This window comes from Haliotis cracherodii, unplaced genomic scaffold, assembly GCF_022045235.1.
Source record: "Haliotis cracherodii isolate W230 unplaced genomic scaffold, xgHalCrac1.p SCAF_19, whole genome shotgun sequence".
NCBI classification, from domain to species: Eukaryota; Metazoa; Mollusca; class Gastropoda; order Lepetellida; family Haliotidae; genus Haliotis; species Haliotis cracherodii.
The window spans coordinates 8,007,614-8,026,654 of record NW_027266274.1 but is presented as its reverse complement, the minus strand read 5'-3'; the positions used below and the strand labels follow the sequence as shown (position 1 = coordinate 8,026,654).

At 37.3% G+C, this 19,041-nt stretch overlaps 1 protein-coding gene across 1 annotated transcript; it reads left to right on the top strand.

Annotated features, from left to right (window-relative positions):
• The first annotated feature begins 3,157 nt into the window (after positions 1-3,157).
• On the top strand, positions 3,158-18,771 carry LOC139466726 (uncharacterized). The gene is made up of 8 exons (XM_071248383.1): positions 3,158-3,451; positions 8,105-8,269; positions 11,577-11,747; positions 12,616-12,762; positions 14,509-14,649; positions 15,218-15,360; positions 16,024-16,105; positions 16,422-18,771. Exons 1-8 carry the CDS (start codon positions 3,379-3,381, stop codon positions 17,378-17,380), a joined length of 1,881 nt encoding a protein of 626 aa, XP_071104484.1. The 5' UTR covers positions 3,158-3,378; the 3' UTR covers positions 17,381-18,771.
• Positions 18,772-19,041: the final 270 nt, after the last annotated feature.

Here is a 19,041-nt window from a genome sequence, read left to right as displayed (position 1 = left end):
AGACCTTAGTTCTGATCTGATTTCCCATTCGGGGTCACGTCAGAACGACCTTTCATCCGACCAATCAGTGCGTCGCTTACCAGATTATGAAAGTGACAGTCGGAATGTGATTTCTAATCATGCAATCTCGAAAACTTTAACATGGGGTATTCCGAACGATAGTTGCGGGTTTAACGACTGAATCATTACAAATCTAGACCATCTATTAGCCATTCCAAAAAATGCTTTTTTGTTCAGGTTTCAAATTTGTAATCGAGAATTTGTCAAAATATGTTTCGAAGCGTAGTCGCCAATATGAAATTTGTGCCGTAAAGCATGAGAAAGCTGCCTTCTGATTGGTCATTCCATTGGTCGGTCAAAGTTCGCGCATGGTCGGTCTGACGTGACCCGTAATGGGATGTCCTCAGATTTTTGTTTAGCGTAGCGAGAACTAAGATCTGATTATAATGAGATTGTGTCTAGCTGTTGTTAAGGCTGTGAGACGATATCTCATTTTGTCTTTGAACCCTAAACGTGTTTAGATGAAATACACTAAATGTGTATTCCGTTTAGGATTTAAACACATGTCTTGTATGTGTTTACGTTCGAAACTCATTTTTTACAGTCCGTTTGTCTTATTGATTTGATATCATGGTTTCTATGGTGTTAAAGGAGCATTTCTCCAGCATACCCAGTGCTTTCATTAACAGTTTTGTTTTGTATGTGGTCGTACACAACAGCCATTAATATTTCCGTTTATCACTTAAATAATCCAATCTGGGAAATGTAAACCAATGATTGATATCATGAGTAACACATGGTATAACTATGTAATATTGAACTCAGTGGATATCATTGCTTCTTTTTATGCGTCAGATCAAAATGCTATCTAGCTACACATCACAAATGCAATATTGGGTATGGGGTAGTTCCCGTCAGGAATTACATCTCCCTCTAACTGCTAGATTGTTTGATGGTTAAGAGGAAAACTGAAGAAAAGCCAAGTAGTCCAGGTAACAATGGTAGACATAGACATCAGCATCAACATCAACATCAACATCTGCATCTGCATCTACGGAATGTAACAGATTTCACCAGGTATCAAAAACCGGGAGTGACATCTGTCCCGGAATATGATGCCTGTATGTCACATGTACGAGAAAAATAATAGAAATGAGGCGAGGATATAGTCTTGTCTCTGTACGTGACAGCATCAATAGAGTGTTCACGTCACGCTGCAAACACAACCACCTTGTTGTTACAGGCTTTATCCCCTGTCATCATCCCCTGTCATCATCCCCTGTCATCATCCCCTGTCATCACTGAGGCTCATTCCCACTTACTTGTCCCAACTGGTTTAAGGGATTAACCGTAATGCCTGAGTGATTATGACGGGCATGTCTCTTCCTATAAAAAGTTGTCTTGATGAAATGGTCAATAAATATATTGACAAAGCTGTCTTCTAAGATATTTCTTGAACAGTATACAGTATATATGATCATGTCTACTGTTTCTTAGGTAGCAAAATATAGACTTTTATTAACATATTGTTGTGGTGGTGGTGTATAGTTGAACCAGATATCATCACAGGTATATAACCATATGTAACATGTAACTGATTTTTGCTAACCGTGTTTTCCTTCTGCACGTTCAGAGTCGACAACTGTGTTTTTATGCAAATAATTTTCTTTCACTGGCCCCACAATGTACATTATAATTGATGACATTGTATGACAACCGGAGAGGTATTGACATAAGTACTTGTTTACCAATCCAGCTTCACACATTCTGTGAAATAAATATGTTTAAAACAGGTATACAACCATATCCAACCAGCTGTTGATCACTTGCTTCAGAATGGTATTAGACAGACAGACAGACAGACAGAGAGACAGAGAGACAGACAGACAATATATTCAGTGACAGGTCCACGGACCATAATTCATTGATATGGCATAATACATGGTACTAGAATATGCACTGAAACGTCGAATTGAAATAAATGAAGTAAGTCCACCTTGTTTTTGAGAATGTAGTCCACTATACGACAATGCGGAATCGCTTGAGATCTGCTTGAACATCGACCGATTAAATGTCCCTTACTCACTGCAGAACATCACAGGCCCATATTGATATGATGAACTGCAAAACACCTGGAGACGAATGTTTGATGTCTTACTGTATACGCCTGACAGCAGATACAGTATCTCAAGAACACTCAAGTCTTGATGTCCACCAAGCAATATCCAGGAAACGGCTCCAACTGGTAATCCGACCAAAATAATATTTTACTGTCATATTTGAAGTCGTCAGGAAGCATGTACCACAACTATTCCGCTTAAAGTTCATGTTATATGAACAACAAGTAGGTTCTATTATAGGTCTCAAGGCTGGTTTGGGTTTTGTGGAATGAAATAACTATTCCCAGAATTGTTTTAAATATTTTTGATAGAAATATATGATTTCATTTTGTAATCCGTAATAATGTACGTCTTTGTTCATCCATAATGTTTTCAGCCAAAAAATATAATACCAGGTACATCTAATACTTATATTATCACCTTTTTGCCACCTTTATATATATGTGTGTGTGTGTGTGTGAAGGGGGAGGTGGGATGTTGGTGTGTGGGTGTGTTGGTGTGTGGCTAAATATTGGATAGTCCTCTCGCGGTTATGAAACTGCACGTACTGGCATCCTTGTTCACTGTCTGTGTTATCATATCGCTCAAGTAGTCACGTGACAGGAATTCATCATTCATTCAAAATGGGTTAATTCCGCCAAGAAGATTATCAGGACCATCATGTGACCCAATTTCATGGGCTTCCGTTGTTTTGTCTAACATGGTTGTTCGGGGGACCTTTAAATATATGTAAGTATTCCAACAGATCATTTCATCGGATCATTTGAAAGATTTAATAAAATCGGGTTTTGTTCTTTCAAATGGTATCATTTTTCTTTGTATAAATATATTATGAAAGTGCACTGTTACAACCAGAACAGTTTTTTCTCAGTTGCTGTAACAATTGTTCCATATAGGATAGAATCTAAACACTAAATAACTAAATAAACCTAATCTATTACAACTTGAATTCAATAGAATCGGGAGGGGGGGCAAGGATAACCTTAGAGGAAAACGAGAAATATATATACAACTCTCTAATTAGGGCAGCAGAGACGTTTTGGAACGGCAGCTAAATACTCAGCTACTTGCGCCGTTTCCTAAGGATCGACATCCGGGGTGTTTGGCCTCCATTCTCATCGTCCCACCCACTTCCGGTATTAGCACGTGGACCCAAGCGACTGTTTCTCTCCAGCTACGAGTTACCACATACGCTGGACGTCGAGGATATATGTGACAGTCTCGCCATCGGGACAGCAGCAGTGACCACACCCTAATCATGCAGTTGTCGGAGGTGTTGTGTACGATAACGTTATTACTGTCGCTACTGGAACAGTCAGTATATGCACAAGGTAAGAACTGGCGTTACATTTCTATGTCATACGAGCATGTTTATCTATTTCAAATATCATTCAAAGTAGCAGGGTCAAGCAGACAAGCGGAAAGTTTCCCTGACGTCAGTAGATTAGTTTGTGAACTATATATGTTTGAATTCATTTTATATATGACCTCGCCTTTATGTGTAATCGTTTTAAACTAATTTTGATTTTCATCAGTTTGAAATTAATTGGTCGTCTATTTTCTGATAATGCATCGGGTCAATTTTTTACCAATTAACCCCACCTGATGCGGATTATTACGAGAACCTCTTTAAAGTGGTTTCCACTTTTTATCGTCAAATAATGGCACGAATAAGCTTAATTATTAAAGTTTTCAAATCTTTCATGCATATGGAAACAATCAAGCACCTCTCTACCATACAAGCAGATATGATCATATTGTTTGCATTGACCAAAAGAAGGTTTTTCATAATCACCCCTGATATCTCGTGTATTGTGGTTAACTATTCTGCACATCACCAACAAGCTCTACTCATCCTAACACCGTCAACTAAAATAATTGGGTTCAAAGTTCACTTCCGCAATCGACAACTTTTTGTCTCAATTTCAAGGTTGCGTCTGCGGGATTTCCTTTCCTGGCAGTACTTTATTTTACAGTATTTCATTTCACAAAACACTGCACCATTACAGATGCCATATTGTTCGAATTGAATATCACGCGTCATTTAAGTCATGTAACCGAGTAGAAACATAGTTTAAAGGTGAACTCACCATATAAACTGCCGGGCAAAAGAAAGTATACACATACATTTTGATAACCTTTGTATTTTTTCGGTCAAACACTGTCATTATCCGGGCAGTTGATAAAGATAACATCACCGTTTTAAAATATACACGTACACCTAAAGGTAAACACCGCTATACATTTTCAAAGCCAATAATGAGTCTATCCTTTTGGAATTTAGGATTTGCAGGTACAAATGGTTCCATATATGTTTGTCGTGACAAAGAAGGCCACACACTCATGCTTTACTTGACACATGAACATTTTATACATTTTCACGCCTGAAAAAGTTTGAGCAAAGCTTGCAAGGACACGTAAACAGAAAGTTTGGTCCATCCGTTCTGAATGTAATGGTACGTTGATTGAGTAAAGCCTTCTCGTGCACTACTTCAATTCACGTCCTCATCCTTGCACAACACGTGGTTCTAGTATCGAGGGAGATACTAAAATGTGTAGGCATGGATTCATCCTTACTTGGAACAAGCTGTGATTTCGCTACACTGCAATACCTTGGTCTGGAGATGAATACAGGTTTCGCAAGGGGAGCATAGGTTCTCCAGATGAGCACATCAACCTCTTGGGTATCTCTCTGATACTGTTACCAGTTGTCTTGTACAGAGACATGGTCGCAGGTGTGGACAAGTGATGGACAGTTCCAGGCCATGACTGACCATATTGATCTTATTCCCGGATGTTCCAATGTCACATAGCGTGTATGTGACATCTCGTTCAGTCGTTACCGACGTTGCTATTATCCAGGAATAATTGACATTGTCTCACCAATGGATTTTCCTCCTGGAAGGGACATTATGATTTTATTTAGATGTGTCCATCAACATGACAATCTTCGCCGTTTATGTCCTTCGATATGCATTGGACATTTGCTTGATGTTCTGGATGATATCTACCGGTGGCTTTTTAGACGATTCCTAACAGTTGTGGAAGGTTTCTTACCAATCTCGACTCTTTGTAAAAGAAATTTTGAAGGAAAGGTTTTGTCTGATTGGATACAACTGACCAAGACCTGACATATCAGACACATTGGACACATTTGACACATTTGACAGACACCGATTGGGCAAAACATCAGACACAGACAGAGCACAAATTTGATACACTGACAGAACACATGTCAGACGAATACAGAGCACATACTAGGATATGAGATACAGACAGGAAATATCTCAGACACATACTAGACACAAATACTGGATATGTCAAATACATACAGTACGGAATATAACTGTTGACAGATGACAACATAAATATATGAAATAGTACGTAATAAAACTGTTGACAGGGGAAAGCATTGTGTACATACTGTTGACAGGTGACAACATTTGCAGAAACAGTATATAATAAAACTGTTGACAGGTGACATCATATACAGAAACAGTATGTAATAAAACTGTTGACAGGTGACAGCATATACAGAAACAGTATGTAATAAAACTGTTGACAGGTGACAGCATATACAGAAACAGTATGTAATAAAACTGTTGACAGGTGACAGCATATACAGAAACAGTATGTAATAAAACTGTTGACAGGTGACAGCATATACAGAAACAGTATGTAATAAAACTGTTGACAGGTAACATCATATACAGAAACAGTATGTAATAAAACTGTTGACAGGTGACTGCGTATGCAGAAACAGTATGTAATAAAACTGTTGACAGGTGACAACGTATACAGAAACAGTATGTAATGAAACTGTTGACAGGTGACAGCGTATACAGAAGCAGTATGTAATGAAACTGTTGACAGGTGACAGCGTATACAGAAAAGGTATGTAATAAAACTGTTGACAGGTCACAGCGTATACAGAAACAGTATGTAATAAAACTGTTGACAGGTGACAGAATATACAGAAACAGTACTTGATAAAACGTATGATATGTGCATCAATTATATGTGAAACAGTATGTAATAAAACTGTTGACAGGTGACAGCTCATATATGTGAAACCGTAATTAATAAAACTGTTGACAGGCGACAGCATATACAGAAACAGTATGTAATAAAACTGTTGACAGGTGACAGCATATACAGAAATAGTATGTCATAAAACTGTTGAAGGGTGAGAGCTTATATACAGAAACAGTACGTAATAAAACTGTCGACAGGCGACATATATATATACGTGAAGAAGTCCGGAATAAAATTGTTGACGGGTGACAGCAGATACATTGGATGTGGGAACGGCGTTGATTAACAAACAAGGACGAATGTCCGTCAAGGCTGAGAGAGAACAAGCACCAAATGACTAGTTATCATCTTTCGGCACTCCTGACACTTGACAGGCGAAATCATAATAAACCTCTCTGCACTTACCGTTAGCTGCAAAACAGGAAGTTTTCCCAAGCAGGAAGTTTTGTTAAATCATGTCTTCCTTCCCCGTATACGGTATACACTCGCAGTTCACGAGCACTGGACTAGGGCAATCAGAGCCTTACTCATTCTAGATGAACGCCTTTGTTTATTGGTATATTTCTACATGTATAACCTTTTTTACGCAATATATATATATCCATTAAAACTATATTAACTTCACATCACAATCCCAACTTTATGAAAAGGCGGTATTAAATAGACACACAGACAAATCTATTGAAACAATACGATCAACAGTGAAACAAGTTGCCTCTTGCTTGCTGGGTTATTTATTTCATTCCAAAAGTTATCTCTCCTCAATACTTGATAAAAACTAATTATATAACAGTAATTCGAAAAATATGTGAAGTGGGTTAACGCCTTCTGTTCTGAAGACGTATTTCCTGCTACTGGACTTCAGTGGTTAGGGACCGACTATGTTCATATTCTGGACGAGAGGGAGCAACGAAATAATGTATAATTTTGCCTCACGTACTAACACAAACAATCTAGCAGAATTTCCTAAATAAGGCTCTGGGAACCATAACACATTATATTTATAACCTCAACCATTACCAGTGGGTACAAAATATTCTTTTCCAGCAGCATTTTCGGGAGCAAATTCAAAAATGCATGATAGGTAATATTTACTGTATATCAGCGGTTTTACTTTAGGTCGGACTTTCTTCTTGAAATGAAACAAAAGCGAACACTTCCTCGTATACGTTCTTGTGTGTTAGCCCATGAATCAATGTTCCACATGAAAGATTCACAGTGACAAAACACTCTCCACAAGACTGTATTTCCAAAAGTCAACTTTCACTTTATGCTGAGCAATAGCTCCAGCCTTTGATATCTACATTTCACATCGTTTGAGGTGCAGTTGAACATGCTCTTTCTTCGAAGATTTCGGAGAGCGACTCTTGCTCAGAAGTTGTTTGTTCAAAGTTACATTCAAGGCCTCAGTTAAGCCTTCAAAAAGTTTTACTGTAGGTACATGTGTGAGGACATTTCCTAATTTGACTAAAATGATGTCCGATACAATTCCCTATTTTGAGTTGTACCATATGTTCCGGTGAACACATGACTTACCTTTGCATGTGTTTGTGACGGGTGCCACCGATGTGGCAGGATGAGCTCAATTTTTTGCCAACGCCTTTTATCATAACCAATTGATAGTGGTTCATAAACATCTGCTCATGGTATAGTCGGAATCGTACAACTGAGATTTCATATGAATATGGAAAGGGTTTGTTTTGTCACTTTTATGTATATGCCATTCGCGATAATAGAGATATTCTATGGTATGATTATTATCACGTATGCGTTATAGGAATAGCATACATGTACATGTTATGGCATGGCATAGCCTATTAAGTCCATCCACAGGATTGATTCATATATATTTAAAATGTGTCCTTGTTATCGTTCTGGCATACAAGTGGTGGGCATATCAACATTTTATCAATACCTGCAGTCCGAGCCTTTGTTTTACGGTGTTATAGGTAGGAAATGTCCGAAGCTTTCCCTGCCAAATGGCCGCGTGAAGATGCGGGCGAGGGGGAAGTTTGCTTACTTCAAATGCAAGAAGAGATATACAAGACTTGGGGACAGGTTTGCTGTGTGCCTTCAGTCGGAGACCTGGAGCCACCCCACGCCAATATGTATATGTGAGTACCCGTCTATATAATGTACCCCTGACCAACACCAACCCTACATGTATATTATCGTAATCAGCTGCAAAAGAAGTTCGATGTGAATGTATGCAAAAATAGTAAAAATACTCGTGTTTCAAAATTAAAATCCAGAAGGGCCAATTACCCTATTCAGTTTGCATAATGAAAGACTGCTCTTGTTTAAATCCATTTGATGTGTTGGGCACAAAAACACCTTTTATGGTTCGAGTCGCCTTAAAAATTAAACATTACTTCTCCTGCAAACATTACTCACTTAGCCGAATCATATTGTGTCGTGCAAGACAAATTGCATGGCAATGCATAATATCAGTTATAATTAGATTTATAAGAAAAGAATATGAATATCATATGATAGATAATTAATAACCAAATGGAGAATGTTAATACAGTTATTGTCTAAAAGTATTGATGAGATACAGACACAAAGGATGAGGATGAATAATATTATTTCAATGGAATGAGATAAAACCAAATAAACAGTTATTGTGTGTAAAGAGGTGTATTTAGAACATCACTTTGAAAGCCAATTAAAAGTTGGCTCTTGTTATTTGTAGTTTCTGGACAATAGTTAATTATTTGTTTATTTTCGATACAATCCCAGTCAATGGATTTATTAAGATTGCAATCTGGGTCGGTACAGGGATTTTGTTAGACTTCAGGTCAGAGTGACATAATCATATATTTATCTCGCTTTCTGACATATTTCTGTATGTTCTTTTTTGACACTGAACCTGGAACCACCAACTTCCAAACTATTTATACATCACATGTACCAAACATAATTACACGAATATTGTGGAATATGAAACGTTAAAAAAACACATTAGGAAATGAGTTAGTGAAGCATGGCTTCAAACTTCATAGAAATTGTTAAGCATATCAAAATATATTTATTTATTTATTTGTTGGGGGGGTGGGGGTGGGGGGGGATGGGGGTGGAGGGGGGGGGCTATAAATATATATTCATATGAACAATCTTGAAAACTGTTTTGATGAAAATACTATATATTGTTAATTGTTGTGTATGTATACTATATAATTCATGTAGATAATGATATTTCTTGTTTTCAAGTTAAGCATGCTAAAGGGAGATAATCTATGTTTGGAAGTACTGAAGGAGATTATCTCACTGTAAAATGATTTCATCCATTAAATAATTTCAGATATTACCAAAATTTAAAAACGTTAACATGTAGGTAGTGTTTCTTTTATTCCTTGGTTTATACCCACCCTAAAATTTACCCCCAGTAATGGAATATAATAGAATCTTTGGCAATTAGTTTTCTCCCAATAGTCTGTTTATGCAATGTCAAAGTGGGTAAACCAAATAATTAGACTCAATTCTACTGTCTAGACCATGCATATCAAAATATGTGTGGGTTTACTTATATGACTCTGATTAACATTAGATTTGTCTATTAGTGACATGTGCCTGATATGCCATCTTCTAAAATACTCCGGATTTCTCATATATATATAAATTCTTTATCTCATGTTTTGATTTGCCAACGTTGATTTGCCTGTGGTTGTGTCACTCATGAAAATATCAACTTTGTCGTATCATAGAATGAGATAAATAGTGCATGTTATCATGGTTATTTGGCAAGAAAATCATGATTCCTCTGTATAACCTTTTCTAATTTCTTGAAATTGTAAAACTACTTGATTTGATTTTAAAACAACTAAAGTTCAGCAGATTGTTAACAATAGGCAAATATTACATAATAATAAAATAACTATCGCACACAGTGAGCACAACAAGCATATAAAATATATCAACATGATTAATGAATAACACATTAGATTATATTTGTGTGCACAAAAGACTTTTTCAAAAGTTTAAGACGTATGTGTACATAAGACATGAAGTCTACAAGAAGGAATTCGAAAGTAAACATAGTTTGAACATATTGGCTTGACAAAACGCAATAGGATTGAATAAAAGTGATCCACTTACGATGTCCTCTCCTTATTGGAATATCAAGACTTTGAAATGAAGTTTACACATGTTTGCCTTCATGAGATCAGTGATGATTTAGCTAAGGGGGTACCCATCTGATAGGATACTAAAAAACATACATCATCTGTTGAAACTTGATGATAAAAAACACCAGAAGCAGAAACTATGGAGTTCACAAGTGTAATTACAGTAATATGATATGATTAATAGAATCGTTTGTTTGTTATAATGTATTTTTGAACAGAATTAAAATTCAAAATATTGGTATCATAATTATGATGATTCCATATCGCCCCAAATAATTATTTTATAATTTCTTTTAAATGCGTTTTGGGTGTAATGAGTAATTTGTACACTCAAAGAAAAGGTGACATTAGTTTTTACATGGAAAACTACAAGAGCAGCAACTTTGACCTTATAACTTTACTCTGTATAAATCAGCACTGATGTTACTACAGTTATGCCTCAATCTTGTCTGTAGTGTGTTAACATTATTTACCACACTCGAAGTAGTCATGAACCTTTGTTGATTTCAAATGCGACAAAGATATTATTTCCTTCCTAATCATGGAGTTCCTGTAACGGATACCAGCTGGAGGAAGGGAGTTTTGAAAAGTTACGCGAGCGAAAAGTATAACTGTGTTGTTTTTACGGCGCAAATTATAGTTATAATTAAAGTACAAGATGAAATGTTAAGAAATGATAAGTCAAATATATATGACATTGATTGTGATTACTATTTGCCAAAAACCCAGCTACCCTAAAAAAACTCCCATAACACTGAAGTTATTTGAACTCACACTTAACTTAACCACTAAATAAATACATGTAGCTTGGATGAAGGATGGATAAATTATTTATCTCGCAATGCCGATATGATTTGTATTAAGTGTGTCCTCATCTATAACTGCACTGAAAGTGGTGGCAATGTGAATTTGAATTTGAAATCACAACAGAACCGCCAGACTCACTTGCTAAATTATTTCAGTAAAGAGATTTGATAGCAGCAGGACATCTTGTCAATGTTACGAATCGAATCTGAGCTGTTGAATGCATACGATAAATCGGTGCATTGGGGCGGCCAAATTGTCCCAGTTCGTCTTGCCTGCTCCCTTGTTGACATCAGAATATGTGCTATGTGCTATCCGGGAATCGTTTTATGCACTCTAAACCTCGCTTTCAAACCGGAAGCGGCCATGTGTTCAAACAGGTCAAATGCATCAGTGTTAAAGTAACTGTCGTAATATTGAAATTCCCACCCCCTACCCTTCCCCCCAAACACAAACATCCGAAAAAAATGCGTCTACTTTTTGTTTCCAGCACGCGGTTGTTCCCCTCCAAACCTAGAAGCTAGCCCTCGGATTGAGGTAGAAACGAGCTACAATGGCGCCCTTCTCAAGTTTACCTGTCCAGTAGGAACCAAACGCACTGGACCGGAGGTCATCACGTGCAACGGACGAGAGTGGAGTGAAGACCCTCCTACCTGCGACAGTAAGAACAGTGGCATTTTTCTTACACACAGTTCTGACGCATTGTTCGTATACTGGAGTTTATACACGGTTTTTTTTCTCCATGCTCTCAATGAACATGAAATGGGAGTTCAGTTACCACTTGCAATGCGGACAATGAATGTTTAATCTAAAATGTCCCATATGACTTCTTTATCTAGAACATTTCCAATTGTTGCCTCCTTTGAATTGATTTTGATTTGCCTTTCAAGCTTTGCGGACACCCTATTACATTTTTCATACTGCCTTTTCATTACGTTAATTCACTTGCATGCACCCTACACGCTGTCACTGACGACGATTGCTGTGCAAGTGATTGTATTATCGCTTTGCATACACTGGTCTTTGTTTTGGGAAAATGACAGCATTACCTTGTTTTGCCGTTTACAATTCAAGGTTCCGTTTTGTTATGTTTTGAAGTTCCTTGTAGTAGTCGGTCGGAAGAAGGAGTTTCCGGTTAAACGGGGTTCAGGCTGAGGTTTTACGATATATTCTTTCAGTAATGTGACTGAGGTTGACATGTACTGGAACCTTTCAAAATAATTAAACAGCAATTATATCACAGGCCTGTACAAGCATTATTATATGGCCATTCAGTCTTATTTCCTTATCTTATTATCGTGGGCTCGATGCCAGATTAGCCCTGATTATTTTTGAAGGTTTCACAGAACCATACCGTGATCACTGGTTTACAAAGTGGTAAACGTACATGACCTCCACCATTAAGGGTTTTCCCACGCGGTGATACCTCAAATAATGTTTAAAATAATTGTCTTTTATGATCATGATCTGTCATCTTGGTGTATTTAATATTTGTGAAATGCTTTAATAACAAATTGCTCTCTGATCAGGTGGCTACACAATGGAGTGTGACTTTGAAGACGAGGGAATCTGTGGGTGGAGTCAGGATACCTTCGACAACTTTGAATGGACGAGAATGTCTGGGACCACGCCCACAATGAGTACAGGACCTCCCGGAGACCACACCACTGGCTCAGGTACCAACTGTGCACGATCCCTTTAAACTTGATGGTCACACTGTCTGACCAGAATGAAATATACTCCTACTCAAAGAACTCAAATTGTTACCATGTTCTTGTTTATCACATTGTGATTTTCTGCCACATAACTTGCATTTTCCTTAAAAGATTTACATGAACTGGTGACTTATTTTGCCTTATGATCTATTCATACGTTTTATAAAGATCAAAATGTCCAAGTCAAATGTTCTATTATGCGCAATGTTGTGAGGTGTACAGAAGCTTTCTTTTGACACAAATATGCATTGAAACGGTATCAATGTAACCTTTATCTGTACAGCCATGTCTTTTGTTCCGGTTCAAAGATTTAGACGTATATTAAGTCATTTACTCGATACCATTAAATGTCTAAATTAATAAATGAAATAATCAATTCAAATATACATGCCACTACAGGAGGCGAATCATTTATAATGGTATAAAAAAAGGAAAGGTTCCCTTGGTCCAATTGTGATCGGTTGGAACACCTGAATCAGATTGACCAGAACGGAAGGCTCACGTTTTACATTTTTTGGTCAACGATCTTGTTATATCCAAAACTATATTTTCATAGAATTATAAAACTTAAAGAGTTAAAGATGTTTCTGTGTGAAGTTATTGAACTATTTCATGCATCCTAACCTTCGAATTACTTTGTTTAAGCAGTACTTCACATTGAGTAGATGCTTGGGTTAGCCAATTGGTAAAAAATTCAAACGTATCGATAATAGTGTCCATGATAGTTCTGTTACTTAGGGTAAATTCCCACCGTCACAAATTGCATAGAATTTAAAAACAAACTATGTTATGTAATACCCAACAATATATATATAATTGCTTACTTCATATATTAGGGGCTGTCGGGTAGCCTAGTGGATAAAGCGTTCCCTCGTCACGCCGAAGACCCGGGTTCGATTCCTGACATGGGTTCAATGTGTGAAGCCCATTTCTGGTGTCCCCAGCCGTGATATTGCTGGAATATTGCTAAAAGCGGCGTAAAACCATACTCACTCACTCATATGTTAGTTCTATTACATAATTTTCCTCGACATGGTCCGTTCAGCTGACTTAAAGAATGTAACAGGTGGTGGCTCTAAGAATTTGTTTATTTCCAGTTGATATCGAATACGAGACAAGATTAATAAACAAATACTAGTAGTAAAGACATAGATTAGTGAAAGCATTAAATAAATATTTTATGGGCAAAAACAAAACAAAAAATAACAGAAACGACTTCGAAATGTAATTGTAAAGTTGTAAGTAGTCATGTTTGTATTCTAATGTGACCATGCCCTTGGCATCAGATGATGAAGGCGTGAATTACTCCCACGCACTGCTGACACACACGGATCCATACAGCAATGCGTTGCAACGATGCGAATCCCTCATCACTACCCATCCCCACTTTCTGAAGCATTGACGTATTACTCCTTCATCACATGAATAAATGCATGAATGCATAGTGCATAATTCCTAAATTTTACAAGTACAGATTTATACGCTCTCTGCATCCTAGCATTCATTCACATGAAGAAGGAGTACGCATACACTCTGAAACGTTGTGTTCTTCATTATAAAGAAGCTGACACCCATAAACTATCTCTCTTAGAATATTTAGGATGTTCCCTTTGTGATGGACATTAGAACGTTGTGTTATGTAGCCATCGAGTGATCCACCCTGTCTATGTTGTTCAAACTTATCGATTTGTGTATGTGTACCTCCAGGATTCTACTTGTTTATTGAGAGTTCGAGTCCAAGGAAGGCGGGAGATACTGCTCGGCTTATCTCGCCCGCTTACCCACCCACGCTCCGGAACATGTGCTTTGAGTTCTGGTACCACATGAAGGGACCATCGGACGACGACGGTGAGTGTTGGCAGTCTCCGGAAATACTTCCATAAATATACGTTTTAAGTCGATTATATTGAAATTGTTTTGTTGTGTATGTAAATGAATATACTAAAATATGTATAGAATCAATCAAAATCGAAAAATTAAAGCTCTACAGATGAGTGATCAATTGAGTTATACTCGGTACGATATGAATTTCGTGATATAACTGTTTAATTTGGGAGAAAATATCAAAGCGATTGAAATCTGACCTTTCATGTTTATATTGCAAGCCTATGTTAAATGTAACCTGGCCCAAAGGACTGAGGCCTTGACATTCGGTGTGCAAAGTGGTGCCCCTTAGCCACATCATACCAGTTCTCGTTGATTTCACGTGACAGAAAGCCATGATGCTGTGTTCGAATCCAACATTAGAACTGATTATGGCTTCCATTAGATTGGATTTATGTCTTTTACAAACTGGCACGCGCTGATACAACGAAATTCTTTACAGAACGGCGTTAAACTAAAATCAATCTCTCACTCACTGTAATAATTGCTACACATTAGGCTGACAATTGTATTGGGTAATCAATGTCTTCAGCTGTGGGAAGCCTGGAGGTATACATCCTACCCACTTCAGTCAGCATAGCGGAAATCGATCCCGAGTTTTACCTAGACGGGAATCAAGGAAACGAGTGGCATCGCGGACTTGTGAAGATCCCTGACCAAGACGAGATATTCAAGGTAGAATTTTTTATATAATGATAATAACACAGCATCAGTCCTATCGATTTATTTATTTTAATCTGGATATAATAAGAACAATAATAATAACCTTTTCCATAATCATACAAAATCTAAAAGCAGAGTCCATTGTATGATTCCTACTATGTCATGATCATGTATTTATTCTCGAAAGGGGAGCGTATCCTGCCCCATATGTGGCCCATATGTCTCCTATGTGCGAAACATATGCTAATACATGAAGGTTTATTTTGTCCCTTATAACCATTAAAATAAATTTGCAAGTATCCATCAATTTACAGGAATGATAAGTTATCGACTCTTGGTGAAACTTCCTTGGCGTATTTAGATAAAATTTGATTTTATAATATCAGTGACCATGTTTCATTACTTTCAATGCAAATTGTGTGGGTGGCGGGTGCTGCCCTGAGAGAAGGACATGCTTTACTATTTTCGCCTGTCGTCATCACTCATTTCCTAGATGCATTCATATAATTGTTATCACTGTTTTGCATTTTTAGCCCAATGGAATCTGTTTCGGCAGAAAATCAGGACTGATTTTCTTTTCTGGCGTTGACCTGTTGAACTTATATGACATTTAAATATTTTTATTTCTTTTTGATGGATTGTTTTCTGACGTCGCCATTATGTTTTCTCAAATAGATCGTGATAGTTGGCACAAGGAAAGAGGCGTTTGTCAGCGACATTGCCATTGATGATCTCCGCATGTACAACTGTTCAGAAGGTACGTTATTCCCGTGTGTACAAAAGAAATATAATCTAAATATTATTGAAACAAAAAATGAAATCTTGATTTATTGAAAGTTAATTAAATAAAAGCATGGAGTTTAGAAGTTAAAAATAATCAGATGAGCATTGGATTTAGAAGATAAACCAGCTTGTATGACGCATTCGTTTTTTTACATATTTTTTCACTTATTGATCTTCTAACTCCTATAAGAATTATAATTCATCTCAGGAGACAAATATTGTTGAATATGATCCTATATGTTTCACGGGTAGCTGTTGATGGTTGATTGAATTGATCCAATTTCATGCAGTGACTACAACGACGATGGCATCAACAACAACAACACCACCAACAACAACCACTGTGACTGTAACGACAAGTACTACCGACAGCGTTGTGACTGCAGGCCGTGTCAGCTCCACAACATCTGCCAATAGTACACGCGAGATGGCCAAGAACGTCACCACAGATATAGTGCCCTCTGTTAAAACGACTTTGCCTGTACAAGCGACAACGACAGCTAAACCTATGACAACTTCATCTGTGGCTCCGATTACTACAACTGTTTTGACTACGTTACAAACAACACCTACAACGACAAGCACATCAGCAACATCTACAACTTCTACCACTACGAAGATGACAACACCGCAAAGACAAACTTCGACAGTGAGATTTTCAGCGAAGCTCTCTACCAAAACAAAGGCTCCAACTGTCTCAATGACGTCATCTCCTGCCATATCTACAACTACTGCGCCTACATCTACACAACAGCCAACGTCAACTTCAACATCTTCAGCAGTGACATCAGTCTACAGTTTCACCAGCGAGGCTCAAACCAACGCAACCAATGGAAATGTCACCGCTCACAAAGGAGAATCTCAATACATCACGCATGGTCTACAGTCGACGTCACCACACCCGGATGAAAAATTTACGTCATCAGGTGACGATGACCTTTTTACAGGAAATGACATCAATACGACACCTGCTACTGTTAAAAACATGACGTCAGCAGCAGCAGCAGCAACAACATCAGCCGGCATTCCAGCAGTAGCAGATGTAAGGAACACTAAGAAATCTACAGGAGGAGGGGTTATGCCCCTTATTATCGGGATCTCTGCTGGGATTGTTGTGGGGATGATTGTGATAGGCATCCTTGCTTGGCTGTGGACCCGCAACCAACGGAAGAAGAAAGAACAGGAAGCTGCAGAAGATGAACTGAACATGCTCACAACATCAGATGCAGCGAGCTATAATTATAATTAATATTAAGTATTAAAACATAAATTGAAAGTAAATTTTGTGTTAATTGGCCATTTAATCCAATTGGTGTTTGGACTGAAAAGATTACTTTAAGTGTGTCGTCCTTCTACGATACCTTTCATCAATTGACTTTGTGCGAAATAGTTGGTAAAGTCTAAAAATTAACTTCGCCAAATCTATCGACTATTTTTTAAGGAATTTAAGTAACGTACAGATAACTCAACATGTGATCTTGTGAAATAGATAATAAATTACCCTAAACAATACTTTGAGTACTTAGGAATATCTGGGGTATTCAGTATATAGATAACATTGACTTCGTGTATGTTTTTACAATGTGTGTCAGATATATCAAAATACCATTACGCGAACGACGGAGTATCATTCACCTCTGATAGGAAAATGTCTGGAAAAAATGTTCTAATCAAACAAAATGACAAAGCGTTAACAAAATATTGCATGTGACAGGAATTCAAACGTTTTGTTTACACTTTGAATTTTCACGAACTTCTTAATCGTTGACAATGGTTATGGTTCCAAAGGATATGATTACCTGTTTTCATCAAGATGATTGTTTTCAATGGAAACTGATCCCAAAGTCAAACGTTGGGCATTTGCAAATATATATATTGGATTGTGGATGGTGATGCAACAAAATAAAGATGTGCTTCCAGTAATATACCATCGTCTTCTCCCCTACCCGATTTGCGTTCGACCATAGTGTAGTATTTATCTGAGATCTGCAATACTTTCTTTGGAATTTGGATTTAGAATTAGCCAATACTATTGAAATACCATTGGATGTATGACATGTATTATATGATATCTATGAAACAAGAATCGTTTCCCTTTTTTCATCTTGTTTTGTTACGTTTTTTGCATATAAAGCTTACGAGGTATTGAATGAAGCATAACCGTAGCAGGGTTTAACTGGTGAATGTTTCCGTGAAAGTGTATTTGGCTGTTTAGCTATGATTTGAAACAAAAAATGATCTAATACATTTTAGACACACACGGTGTCGTGAATAGAACGTACTCTTAGTGGGATGCGTTTTCGTGAAATACATTACATAGCAACGAAAAATTGTGTTTGTTTGAAGCAATAACTTTCTATCGGCTGATTTTTATCATGCTAAATATTAATAATGACTTCAATGAAACAAAGTGTGTACAGGTTCTGACCTGGAGCATGCTCTCCTTGTTTTATATCACTCTGTGTTTCATCATGAATGTCATATATGTGTTTAAGCTGGTATTTGCACTTGCAAACACGAGTGTAGAACTCAGTATCCGTAGCTGTTTTGAACATCATTCATTTCAGCCTTGTAATGAGGTCAGAGGTTTTGTCAATAACAGTGTAGTTACGACATCCATGCATGATTCATTCTGCAAAGGCAAGTTGATTAAATGACTGTGGAACAGTTTCATTATGGATCACTTTCCCGAATTACTCTTTAATATGTAATTTGCTAATCTGGACGATTACATTGAGTACAGAACCTTCCGGATTATCGAGGTTTCACTGTATTGGGCATCTTTCCATTTCAGTACTGTTTTCTGTACATATGTCACTAGCAGTTAGTTGCGACAACCATTCATGATTCGTTCTGCAAGGGCAAGTCACGTACTTGGAACTAAATGACTGTGGATTTGTTGAATGATTA